Below are 14,087 nucleotides of genomic sequence, written 5' to 3' on the forward strand. Positions count from 1 at the left end.
CCTTTTTAGTTAGCTGTGGCCAAGCGAGAATCCAGTAAGGACCCTAAGAGAATCAGTCAGATGGCAGCGAGTGCATGGTTTTCAAAGAAGGCTATCCGTCCAGCAGCCTCCGAATGTCATTACTACAATCACGGAACAGACTGGTGGAAGGACTCACCATCCAGTACCTTCACTTACTTATAAATGGGGGGAACTGGGGTTGAGGTAGGGAAACTCAAGGTCATACAGCAAAGTGAAGAGTAGCACCCCAGTCTGTTGAATTGCACCTGTCTCTTCCACGCCATGTGATGTTGCCTCTTCAAAGAGACCTTAAGAGTTCCCAGCATGAAACAGCTGGCTTTCTGAAATGCATCCTGCCCTCCTGGCATTGCTTGCTGAGAGCAGGGAGCTCTCCTGTGCACCAGGGGCCGTGGAGCAGCGTTTTCCCCCTGGGTGCCAGCAGTGGAATGGCCGGCACAATTTGACCTTCTTCATAAGCAGTATCTAAGGATTAACTTGTGCTATAAACACATTTTTATTTTATGTGTATCCTCAATATTTGTCCACTGTTTAACCTGTACTTAATGTATATGTATATTTTATGTACTTGTTGATTAAATGCTTTAATATCTTAGGTTTAAGCTCCTAAAAATTAGACACTATGCCCATTAAGCCCACATTGTTCCAACTTGCTTAAATAAGGGACAGTAGAAAGGGACCTAAGGGCATCTCCCTCTGCCCTCGGTTACTCCAGAAATAACCCGTATCGACCGGATAGAAATGATGTAGAAGAGGACCGGAAAAATATATGCTCCCAGCCTGTCACTCCCTTCTCCCTTGCTCATGGCAGACATCACTAATTGATGCCAGCATCCTGCTGCTGAGCAGCAGAATCCTCAATATAACACTCTCGTTAGTCATTAGCAATTACTAGAATCTATTGGAAACTTCTGGAAACCTCAATCTTAATCTCTGGCTCAATTTAATCATCTACTCAATATCCCTCACTGTACCCATTTTTCTTCCTGAAGACTCCCAGTGACTGAAGTACTCCCTTTCTTTCCAGTCTGTCAGGCCAATCCTTTATTAACTTCCATCCCTCTCCATCCTAGACTTTTGCAAACACAGGCAGTATGTATAGTGGTGAGAGTGTGGCCTTCAGACCCACACCGCCTGGGTTAAAATCCCAGCCCTACCATAAACTGCTGGGCCTCCATTTCCTGGGGATGTAATAATAGTAATCTTCTCCATTGTTGTTATAGGGCTAAGTGAGCTAATGCACACACAGTACTCCTGACCAAAAAACAAACAAATAAACAAAAACCTTGTGAAAATAATGAAACAACAACAGCAACAATGAATGACTTGACCATGCAGGTTAGAGCTTCTGAACTCTGCTTGGCCCATCCCTTTACATGAGTCTGGTTGGTTCTCTCACTGATTTCTCCATTAGCTATTCTAAATCTTCATCACTCTTCAGCTCCTCAAGATGCTGACCTTTTCACCCTTGCTTGACAGTCCCTACAAGGACTCTCTAATCACAACTAAAAATATATTTATACTAGAGGCTCAATGCACAAAATCTGTGCAAAAGTAGGCCTTTGCAGCCGTGGCGGCTGCCTTGATCCCTCCCTCGTAGCTGCTGGTGGCTGCCTCGATCCTGAGGCTGCAGCCCTGGCTTCGTCCCTGAAGGACATCCGATCTAATTAGCATATTATGCTTTTATTATTATAGGTTCTCTCATTCTTCTCTTCAAACTCATAGGAGGAGCTCTTCTATTTTCTGTCTTAGACTAATTATTTCTGTATGTTCTAGATAACTTCCCCTCTTATCCATTTGGGGACACAATTTCATCAATTATCTCTTTTCTCCATTCATTTCAGTCCTCAAACATGCTCAAATCTCTCCAATCTTAACAAAACAAATTAACACCCCTCTGAACTCTGAATACCCCCTCTGTTGTCCCACTTTCTTTCATCTATAGCTAATTTAAAAATACATTTTTATTGATTTCAGAGAGGAAGGGAGAGGGAAAGAGAGATAGAAACATCAATAATGAGAGCAAATCATTGATTGGTTGTCTCCTGCATGCCCTCCACTGGGGATCAAGCCTGAAATTGGGGCATGTGCCCTGACCGGGAATCGAACTGTGACCTCTTGGTTCATAGGTGGATGCTCAACCACTGAGCCATGCTGGCTGGGTATACAGCTAATTTTTTTTGACATTGCCAAATGTCCTCTGCAGCATACCAGATCTTGGTTGAGAACCACTGATATAAGATACAGTAATACAAAACAGAGCACTGAGTATATAATTAGAGGCCCGGTGCACGAAATTTGTGCATGGTGTGTGTGTGTGTGTGTGTGTGTCCCTCAGCCCAGCCTGCACCTTCTCCAATCTGGGATCCCTCTCACAATCCAGGACTGCTGGCTCCAACTGCTCGCCTGCCTGCCAGCCTGATCACCCCCTAACCACACCCCTGTCAGCCTATTGATGCCTAACTGCTCCCATGCCGGCCCGATTGTCCCTAATGGCCCTGCCAGCCTGGTCGCCCCTAACTGCCCTCCCATGCCAGCATGATTGCCCCCAACTGCCTTCCCCTACAGGCCTGGTCACCCCCAACTGCCCTCCCCTGCTGGCCTGGTCACCCCTAACTTCCCTCCCTTGCCAGCCTGGTTGCTCCCAACTGCCCTCCCCTGCAGGCCTGGTCCCCCCCAACTACCCTCACTTGCTGGCCTGGTCACCCTTAAGTGCCCTCCCCTGCTGGCCTGGTCACCCACAACTGCCCTCCCCTGCTGGCCATCTTGTGGAGGTCATCTTGTGTCCACATGGGGATAGCCATCTTTGACCACATGGGGGCGGCCATCTTGTGTTGGTGTGATGGTCAATTTGCATCTTACCTCTTTATTAGATAGGGTGTTATGAAGTTCCAGAAAGAGAAGCCCATAGAGGCCTCGAGTCCCTTTTATCTGCTCACTGCATTTTTCCTGCCAAACCCTTTTCCAAACACCAATTCCTTGGCAGATAGCAAGCACAGCTTGTATGCACTCTCCCCTCCCTCCCTCCTCAGCTCACTGCAGTCTGACCCCAGTCCCCCATTTTCTGGAACCACTCTGCAATGTCTTTCTTCCCAATTGCCAAACCCCATTGACATTTCCTGCCTCCTATCACTTGAATTCTTCACAGCAATTTTACTCTATTGACCATGACTTCTGCCTTGAAGCTCTTGCTTTGGCTTCCAAAACCGTTTTTGGTTCTCCTCCAAAAAGAAGAGTGGATCTTTGTTATCTCCTTTGCTAGCATCCTTTCCTTTAAACCTTAGCACTCCTTAAGCAGAGTCCCCTCTTCCTGGCACTCTTTCCCTAGTGTTTTCTTCAGTGCAAACACTTGAACACTCCCTGGCATGTTCCTTCCTGAGTCCTGCTCTGGAGCCCAGGCCTGACCCTGACTCCAGGAGGTATTGCCTGTAGTCGCCTGGGCACTTCCTTTTGCAACTGAAATGCAACACGCATTCAGTAAGTCTATTGTCATCTTTCAGCAGTTCTTGCTCTTGTCTAACTGGCTATGAGCTCCTTGACGATATTGATCCTTTCTATTTTCTCTTTCAGTGATCTGAATACAGGACAGTGCCTAGCACTCAATAACTGGTGCTTGATAACTGCTTTTTGGAATAAGGAATGAATGTACTTGTCCTTTTTCCCTAGCATTGGCAGTGGATTTACCTGCTCAGGTCTAAATTAGAATGTTTGCTAACCCCAAATTTCCACTCTTCAAGTCCTCTTCACAGTTAAAGACATCAGAATTTACTCAACTGCTATCCCTTATATTCCTCACCCCATCCTTCATCTTCCATATCTAATCCATGAGCAGGTTCTGTTAGCCAAGTCCTAAATTTCACTATTGGTCACCATCTCTAGCGCCATTATTTCTTACTTATCCAACTGCCACCACCTCCTAACCAGCTTTTCTGCTGCTGCTATTGCCCCTTCTCATCTCAGAAGGATATCTTCAAAACATTCATCAGGCTACCTCGCTCCCTTCCATAAAATGCTCCTTGGCTTCAGTGCATCTGGAATCTAATCCACTACAGTCTTTCCCAAGGCCCTTCATAAATGAGCGCTTTCCAACCTCTCCCACCCCATCTCTAAAGCCAAACCTGATTCTCAGCCCAACTCCCCTATCTGCTGAAGCAAGAGCCCTTTTTGCTGTTCCTCAGACCCACCCAGCCTCTTATTTTGGTTCACATCTTGTACACCAGCTGCTCCCTCTGTCTGGAATGCGCTCCTCCCAGACTCCCCTGGCCGGCTTCTTCCCAACCTTCACATCTCTGCTCCAATGCCACCTCCTTAGAAAGTCATCCTATGAAAATAGCTCCCCACAGTCATTCTCTAACCCCCATCCTGCTTTATTTCCCTTAGAGCACTTATTATGGTCTGACTTTATATTTGTTAACTTAAGCATTAACTTTCTGTAAAATATCATATAAGCTTCATGAAGACAGGGATTTTTTCTTTCCTGTCTACTATTGCACCTCCATGGTATAGAAAAGAAACTGGCCCACAGTAAACACTCAGCAATGTAGGGATAATGCAATCTCTATGTCCAAAGGCACATCTGCACGGATTGGCTAAGGTTATTGGCTCTGTGAGGTGCAGTATCCCTGGGTGAAGATAACTTTCTTAGATGGGAACCGGCACCAACCTCTACAACCCACACACATGTACTGACAAGGACTCCCTTCATAATCAAATTCAGGCTCCTGTGGGCCCTCTTCTTGACTAGGACTTGTCTTTGGCCGAGCCCTTAGCCTGCGGAGCCAATTTAGCAAGTCTCCTGCTAACGCAATTTACTGAGTATCCCTCCATCCTTGAATATATAATCCCATCTCTCATCCCTCCACCACTGATATCAAATCAAATTCCTCTTAGTAATTTTCAATCCAATGACTCCCTCTCCTTCTCCTTGCCTGCTGGCTATAAATTCTGGCTGTCTTTGCTCTCTCACGCAATAGCCTTGAATAAAGTCTTCCTTCTCATTTTTAACAAGTGTCTGGTACAATTTCTCTTTAACATTAGAGACCAAATAGTTACCCACTGAGCTTGTATACAGCTATTTAATGAATTTTCACTGGTCCCCTTCAAACCTTCTTATGTTCTTTGCAGTGGGAAGGGTCAAAAAGAGGCTTTTCTTGTCTGTGTGACTGAAGAATATGGTTTCTCTAGCATATAGGAGAAAGTCAGGAAGAATAAAGGCTACATGCTTCTTTTTATCACCTTTATAGTGGCTATTACTTATTTATTTTGTCACATTTATTTTCTACTGTTCTTGTGGTGACATTTTAATGAATAATACAACAACCATGTTCAATTCAAAATGACACCCCAAATCTCCTAAACAAAAGCATATCAGTGTATAAAAAATAGTTCCCCATCTGCCACGAAACCCATGCAATTCACAGGCAGTCCCCTCCTAACTCGGCAGCCAACTGGCGATGACATGGTTATACCTGCCACATCGAACTCGATTTCCAGGGTGACCTTGCTCGTGATGGAGGAGTCTCGGAGGAGCTGATTGGCTTCCTCGAAGGTGCTATCTTCGGTTGGAATTCCATTAATGGCCATCACTCTGTCTCCAATCTGTAGGACCCCACATCTGAATGTAGAACCACATGTTAGAGGTTGCATAGAGGGTAAATTATCATCAGTCAACGTTGCCACATCTGCTTTGTTTGACCCTTGCAAAATGGCATAACCATGTGGTCTTGTTTATTCAACGCTGTGGGAATCCTATTAGTTAGGTCAACTGCAATGTCTTGCACTTTTGCATCTCATGGCTACCAATGTGAGCAAGGGAATCTTGAAGTATTCCAGCAAAGTAATTAATAATTCAGCACCATGGTATTTTTCTAATCTGATCTGAACCAATATATAGTGATGATGAATGTACATCCCTCCATGGCAGAGAAGCTATTAAAGTTTGAACTTAGAGATTTTTTTAATAGATTTTTTTTCCTTTTTAATTAATATACCCTTAGTCCCTGATGGACGAAACCCTGCTAGATAAAGGCATTATGCTCATAATTCTTCTCAAAACTGATCAAGAACATAAAATTTTATTGTCAGAACAGAGAGTTCATTATATCTTACATTTCCTGCATTGAGCGCTGTTCCATAATTTATTAGTTGTCCAAAAAGAGCCGGTGCCAAACGCACAGCAGGAAAAGATGCTGTGAAAGAAAGCGTCTCACCTCTCTGCAGGGCTGTCAGCCTCAATGTAGGAAATCAGAGGCGGAGAAGAGAGTGTCTCTGTGGCAAACACACTGCCCTGCAGCTGGATCCCAAATCCTGTGACAGGGTCTGCCGTCAGCACCACCTCTGTGGTTTCTGTGTGCACGACCTGGCCAGCCAAGCCCACTGTGCTGGAGGCTAAAGACACTAGAGGAGCAACACGAACAAGAATGACGTCAGGTTGAAGCAAGCACCAGAAAACCAGCATTTCTAAAACAGATCATGGCTCTGAAGAGCAGCTCACTGGCTACGGTGGGAGGTCATATTTTGGCGTCCTGGTAACAAGTTCAGCCAGAGCTGAACAAGATGCGTAACTCTCCCAGAACTAGTCAGTTCTCAGTCACAATACGCAATGTAAGGTGTTGCCTCCTCCCCTTACATACCTGCCTGTTAGGGGCAATTGTGGGAGTTGCAGGAAGAAGACACCACAGGGTCAGGGTCAGGGTCAGTCAGGGTCAGGGTACCTGGATTCTGGTCCTGGTTCTACTACTGAGAAACCATTAACCTCTTTCCTATCTAGAAGGAGGGTTGGGCTAACTCGTCTAATGGTTTTTCTACTTCAGCTTTAAGATTTACAGACAATCTGACCTCCAGCTTTGAAGAAATGCTCTGAGTCTAACTCCCAGAGTGGTAAGGAAGTGCTGGTCATCAACCTCACATCAGGTTGGCATGATGGAATCATTTAAATGCTACATTCCTCCTACTCTCAAATTTGGTCTCTTCAGTCCTTATTTCTTCCCAATGGGTCTCCAACACACTCTGTCATCTCTTATTTCATTTGTTCCTCTGATAGTCTTCTCAGCCCCCGGGCACACATCTCTGACTTGTTCCCATCCCCACCCATGTCACGACTGACTGCTGCACTCCTGGACGCCTTCCTCTCAGGCGTGAGCTGTGCCTCCTTTGCTCCCTCAGAGCAAGAGCTCTGTCTTTAGGGTCACCCTCTGCCGCACTGTCACTTCCTCCCAACAGAGGCTTCTGGCCCTTTAATGGAAACCTGATGAGAACACGTACCTCAAAACCTTCTCCAACCAGAAGCTGTTTTCTTTCACTCTCCATGCACGGGGCAAGGAGAGAGAAGGGTTTCTAATACTGCTTGCTTTCCATGTAGTGATCTTTCATTTGTTTTGGGTTTTTTACCTCATACTACTCCTATTTAGAGTTCCATATGTGGTACTAATTTCTGCTCTGCCTCATCTTCAAACCCATAGTTTTCTGTTTACAGGATCCCACCAGTCTTCCTCACTGACTTCAGGACTTGGCTCATCGTCAATCTCCTCTGACTTACAGATTTTCCTTGTCCTAAGCCCTTTGACATGACGGGAATAATCTAATGTGCTGGGTTTGTGGTTCTTCAGCTCTCCCATTGCTAGCATGCCACCCTGTCAGCTCTCTGCCACAAAGCCCTAGGCGGACCCCATCCTCCTTTGAAATAGGTAGCGCTCCAAGATCTCAATCCTCCTTGGTGATCACATGTTCTTATCAGCCATCTGTCCCAGCCTCTACGATCTAATTTTCTGCTCTTATGACTTCTGCTCCCATTGCCTCTCACTTGTCTCCTAGTATTTTTAGCAACAGATCACATCCCCCTACCTCTTCAAACGAAGGCAGATGATAAGGGATGCCTCTATATTCCAGATGGAAACAGAACTACTGCACTTGACGTTGGAATGAGACCCCAAGCCTTCGTCCTCCCTCATAGGGGAATCTGTGAATGCAGTTTAAAGACCATCATCTTTATCCATTGCCTTTTACTAGCATCCTTTGCCTCCACACTCCACCTGGACCTCTGGTGGCCACTTCAATGATGCATTTGCTGGTAAGAGATTCTGAAACCTCACATGATTGTCTATACGCTAACGCTCTGTCCTCTTTGGTAAGGCCCAGTTAACTCCACCGCTGTTACTAAGTAGCTTAGGGGTGTTGAGAAAGTCATGACAAATTCACATTATTCTCTATGGGGCCCTGGAATCTTTTGCTGCGTAATATTTTGGCACCTTATTAGATTTCTTACAGGATCTGTCTCAAACATTTCTACCCTTAGTAAGGTCAAACTTGACTCTTTATTTCTTATAAGACTGAAAATATGCCACCATTTAACAAGAGTTCCTTAAACAACATTGTTTCGATCTTAATTTCTCTGTATCAGTGATTTTCAACCCTTTTCATCTCATGGCATTAATGACTAAAATTCTACTGTACACCAAAAAATGTATTACATTTTCGGCCGGCCTGGCAAAAAAAATATAGGTATAATTTTGATTCATTCACACCAGACGGCTATTGTTGTGTTGGCTGTTGTCATTTTTTAAATTGACAACCTAAGGGAAAAGAGGTCAGAGCCCCTGACTAAATAGGTATTGCATGTTTTAAAAACTCTTGCAGCACACCAGTGTGCCATGGCACACCGACTGAAAATCGCTGTTCTGTATCACCATCTGTTCTCTCTTTCCCCCATTTTTTCCTGCTTCAGGGGGATGTATCCTTTTTCCATCTCCAGGATAACTATTAAGTATTTTTGATACTATCCTTTTCCGCTCCTATGATTTTGTGCCATAAAATCTTATCACTTTTCCAACTTACTTACTTACTTCCCTAGCTTTCTGACCTCTCTCTGATTTGTACTGCTTCTAAATGGCTTAAACTGTGGCTTCTTCCTTTACCCTTTACTGAAACTACTCTCACTGCTGCCTTCCTGATTGCTAAAATCTATGGCCTCAACTGCTCTAGCCACTAAGTAGCCACTGGCTTTGGGAACCATCACTTTCTTTCTCAAATTGCCCTCTGGGTTTTGATGAAGCTTGGTTCTTAGTTTCTTACTTTTTAGCACCCACCATTCTTTTGCTTTATCTGCATGTCAAGCAAGCTAATGCCCATGGTTCGGTCCTAAGCCTTTTTTATCTCATTCTTTTCCGCATTCACTTCCAGTAAAATATGATCCAGTAAAATACATACCTTCTCAAGTCTACCTCTCTAGTGATGAATTTCCGGACTTGATAGATGCCAACTACAACGATGTCTCATTGACTCCTCAAACTCAACATTTTCAAAATTGAGTTAATCACCTTCTCTTTTCCTATGGGACCACAATTACAGTCCTTCGAGCTTGAAATCTCAAAAGTAGCCTTTGACCCATTGTCTCAAACTCAATCAATTTTGTTTAAATACCCCTTTCCATTCTACAGTCAATGCCTTAATTCAGGCTTTCATTACGTTTACTTCAATTAATCTAATATACATATTTCTGGGTTTTTTTTCATGCCAGTGCTTTCAATATATTGTTGCCAGATTAACATTCTCTTCAGAATGAGGCCCCAATTTATCCACTCCTCTGGAGTAGAGCCTCATAACTGGGCCCTCAGTGCTTTGCATGTCTGGGACCCCTGCGCCTGCACCATTCAGTGAATGCTATGTAAGTGAGGAATGAGTCACATTTTGTGGTATCATCTGCATTTCTTGTTTTGAAACCAACATTTCATGTAGGTTCTGCTAAGTTAAGGAACTAGGAAGTTATTCTTTGGGACGCAGATTTTTCCATGATGTGGATCATTCCAGCACTGCAGCTGACGTGGCAAAGGATGGTGGCGGGTCAATGTCTGGAAGGAGTAAGGGAACTGTACTTCTTCTAAAGAAGCACCATCATTGTTCTGACTCAACAGGATCAAGTCAGTGAGATCTCTGCAGCCTGCAGTGGGGAGTGAAGGGATCCTCTCACCCTAAGCTTTTTACAGGTGGCCGCCTACAGTTCCAAAGTCTCATGGACTATCAATTATTTTCATTTTTAAATTAAATTTATTGACATGGATTAATAAAATTTTATGTTTCGGGTGTGCAATTCTATAATACATCACCTGTATATTGTATTGTGTGTTCAGCACTCCATCAATTCTCCTTCCATCACTATTTATCCCTCTTTATCCTCTCCTACCTCCTCCCAGCCCCTCCTCTCCCTCCAGTCATCACAGTAATACCGATGTCTGCCTCCTTGAGGAATTTTTGCTTTTGTTTGTTTTTGCTTAATCCCTTCACCTTTTTCACCCAGCCCCCCAAACGCCCCTACTCTCTGGCAGCCGTCATTCTTAACTTAGATTCTGCTTCTGTATCTATGAGTTGGTATCTATTTTGTTTGTCTGTTTTGTTTCTATTTTACTTGTCAGTTTATTTTGCTCATTAGGCTAGCACATATTTTCTAGGATGCTTTTGTGGATGTGAGCTGTACTTTGATTGCTCTCCAGATCATACATTTTTTTTTTTAAATTCTGGCATAAAACCAGTAGAAGATGCCATTTCCTGTCTGTAAGCGTCTGGAAAGTCGCATTTCTTTCCAGCCAGTGAGCAGGAACAAAATATTAGAACATCACTTATTTGGCAGATTACTTCCAGTTCTCGGTGAAGCTTTTTTTTTGGATGTCAACAAAAATACTTTCTGTGAATCTTTATACATATATTTCATCTGAAATCTCAATTTGGTGCAGATTTTTAGACTACTTAATTAGAGCTAGAAACTATGTTTGGACTTCTAAGTCAGAGACGCCCTGAGGACACAGGCCTGACAGAAGGTGTGCAAGTTTCCGAGGGTCGTGCTCTGGGGCATGTCAGGATATCTACTCCAAAGGGAAGAACAAGTTTCTGCCCCTTTCATCCCCTCTGCATAGGAAGAGTCAAAATACTCGATGGGTGTCTTTAGATACTGGATATCAGTTTCCATGTGCCACTTGGACCCATTAACCAGGTGACCCAAAAAGTTGGATCAGTTGGAATGAGCAGCTAAGATGACGCTACAGCTGCTCTCCACAGTGATGCACGTGGAGGCCGGTGCTTTCTGAGGGGAGCTTACAGCCATAGCAATGAGACTCTGACACCAGACTAAACCAGAAGTGATGGCCTGCAATTTCAGAAAGAGAGGAGAACGGAAATGCCAATGTACAGCTACAGAGAAAACGGATCATTTGAATCCTGTGTCTTCTGGGGAGCAGGACAGAAAGGGACACTGTGTCCCATTCTAAGCCTCGTATTACAAGTTCACTTTTAACAATAAGCCTATATATTGTGATAAAAGTAAGAAGGTGAACATTAAAAAAAGAACTTTTAAGTCAGCTGATTACCATCTCCATTAATTAAGAATCAAAAAGAAATGGTCGGTTTAATAACAATGGGAGAGATTAGGGGAGCTGTAGCAAAGACCCTCTCCAAGGAGAGGCTTGCTATGTTTTTTGGATTAGTTAGAGAAGATGAAAATTTCATTCTGTAGAGGGTTTTGAACACAGAAATAAGCACTAATTCACTGTGGGTAGCATTAAATTTATAAGCTCTATCTAGAGGCAAGTTGAGGTGATAGAAATCATTAGGAACTTTAATTTAGGATTAAAATGTATTAAACATGGGTTTCATAATTATATAAGGTTATAATTTATCTAATAAAAACAGGCTTACATTAGAGCTAGGATTTTACAATTCACTCTGAAAGTCCTCTGACACATTGGGATCTATTCTTTGAAACGGTCAAATTTCATTTGAAATTGCAGGTACTGATTACTCACAGGCATTAATGTCTTGAAAATGATTACCAGACATGATAAACATCAACTGCAGACTCAAGGATGATGAGCCAGAAAGAAAAACAACCAATATTCCTTGGAAGGGAAAACGATGAACTTGATTACCCCGCTTCATTAATGTGGTCAAGCAGCAGAGGAAAATGAAGGGGATTTAATCCTGAGTTCAGAAAGTTGTAGAATGAATTCTCTCTCCAGTAGCAAATGCCCCTGCAAGGCACTGGCCCTGGCCTGAGAGGTGCCCATTTCTACCCGCAGGTGAAGGCGGACATGACTACACTGCCGCCATGCTGTGTGTGAATACCAGTCACTGGTGTGTGCCAGCATTCACACCTGCATGTCCTGTCCCTTTCACACCTGGAGGGTTCTGTTCACAGCCCTTCAGGTTTGCAGGGAATGGCCCTGTGTTTTGGTCAATTCTTGTCTTTCCGAGTGTAAGTAAGGGAGGGGAACCAAAGGCAGTTTTCTAACTCCCAAAGTTTAAAAATCAGCACATTTCCTTCATTTAGAAGGCTGAGAGGTTTACTGTTAGATATGAAGGGCATTTAAAAAGTACAGAGAGCAAAGAACCTCACAGATTTATTAGTAGCGCAGTGTTTGTCATTCTTTGACCCTGTAATTTAAGACATCTCACTGAAGTGTTCCACATTTAGGGTCGACCCACTGTGGACACAACACATTGTGTATCACGTGGTCCATTCGGGAGCGCAGCGGGGTGGCCAGCAGCTCCCTCCTCCACGCAGGGCTGGTGGGGGCAGATCTTACGCTGTCAACTGCCAGCGCTCTGTGCTCCGTCACTTATAAACGCTTACCGTTAGCTGCCTTGGCCTTCCATTTTTTTTTTTCAGGGGTCGGTAGAAGGGATAAAAGTTGTTAGTCTTTTCATTCTCTTCCTCTCGGCTATCTGCAATGCTGCCCTCCCTAGTAGTAAGTGCCAATGACAAAAGAGGCAAAGACCGTTCTGGGCATGTGCTCTGACGTGTACTCTGTTGTATCTCAGGCTGACTGGGCACAGGCAGTCTCCCCACAGGCTCTGGGTGCACGAGCAGGAGGCAGACAGCAGGGGAACTGGCTCAGTCATGCCTCTATCATGGGGTGTGGGGGTGACGGGGTCCTGGAAGGAGCCCTGGCCTCTGCAGTAGAAAAAGGGCAGCCCGGGTTGTGGGGAAAAGGTCAGTAACATTCCAGAAGCGGTGAGGAGAGGTTCCCTCTGTGACACCCTCCGGGCTTTGTGACACTCCTCACAGCCGAGGTTGGGGTTGCTCACCACTCTCCCTGTGGAACTACCAGCACTTTCCTGTTTCAATGCTTGTAACATATGGTCACGGGTTTTCTGTATTCTCCCTCTAGGCAACTGTACAGAACGTTTTCATATTTATGTGAGAAGATTTTCCACTCTTCCGGCCATGTCCTTCCTTCGTCCTGGAAACATATGTGAGAATACTTTCTGGTTTCCAGGTTCTGGCCTCAAATGCTCACCAACACAGCAGAGAGGCTTTTGATTGTATTTGGGACTTTGCCAGGACTCACCATCCATACAAATGGCATGGTTGCTATAGAAACATAAGAGTGAGAAAGGGGGCAGCCAGTGGTGGCACGGAATAAACACATAAATAAAGTGGTGGAAATAAACCAAGGTAGAGTGAGAGTGGCAATAAAACTTTTATTATCAGTTATTTGGAGAAACCTTTCTCTCTAATGTGACCATTCCAAGCTTAACAACAACAACAAAAGAATGGAACCTAATCTTGAGGATTTTTGTGTGTGATTTTGGAAAACTAATTTTTTAAGGCTCTTTGAAGCTGGAATAAAAGTTCATAGTTTGTGAATCTTATTGTTGGATTAAAATATAACATATATGATCTCCCGAGACAAACATTCTGGTCTATGTATGGTCAGTGAGGCTCTAGTAGCAAATGTCTACAACAAACAGAAATAGCTAGAAATTTCTTCAACCAGCTCTGTGTTTATATTTCCACTATGTTGGAGAATAATGTGCTGATTCAAGAGAGAATTTATGAGCTGGCCATGGATGCCAGTGACAGTGTGGCCTCAGCTTTGTTTCCTACCACAAAATTCAAGATGTGCAAATATCAAACCCATTATCATTCGTTTGTAGTCCCTAATGTGCTTAGTCAACATCGTCAGTCTTACCTAACACAAGCAAATGTTTAGCCACTGAAGCACAAGTACAAACATTAATGAATTCGTTTTAATTGCTCTTCCCTGCTGAGGGATGTTAGCCTGTTTCTGTCAGTGAGGCTA

General features: G+C 43.9%; 1 protein-coding gene across 4 annotated transcripts in view; it reads right to left on the bottom strand.

Moving 5' to 3' along the window:
* Positions 1-14,087, bottom strand: part of GRIP1 (glutamate receptor interacting protein 1) — a 681,581-nt gene that overhangs the window by 73,989 nt on the left and 593,505 nt on the right. For all 4 annotated transcript variants that reach the window (XM_059683530.1, XM_059683528.1, XM_059683529.1 and 1 more), the window contains 2 exons: positions 6,228-6,414; positions 5,487-5,632 (listed from right to left, as the gene is read on the bottom strand). In XM_059683530.1, the coding sequence (XP_059539513.1) occupies positions 5,487-5,632; positions 6,228-6,414 (333 nt within the window). The remainder of the gene's footprint in view (positions 1-5,486; positions 5,633-6,227; positions 6,415-14,087) is intronic.

Source organism: Myotis daubentonii, chromosome 2 (assembly GCF_963259705.1).
Source record: "Myotis daubentonii chromosome 2, mMyoDau2.1, whole genome shotgun sequence".
NCBI classification, from domain to species: domain Eukaryota; kingdom Metazoa; phylum Chordata; class Mammalia; order Chiroptera; family Vespertilionidae; genus Myotis; species Myotis daubentonii.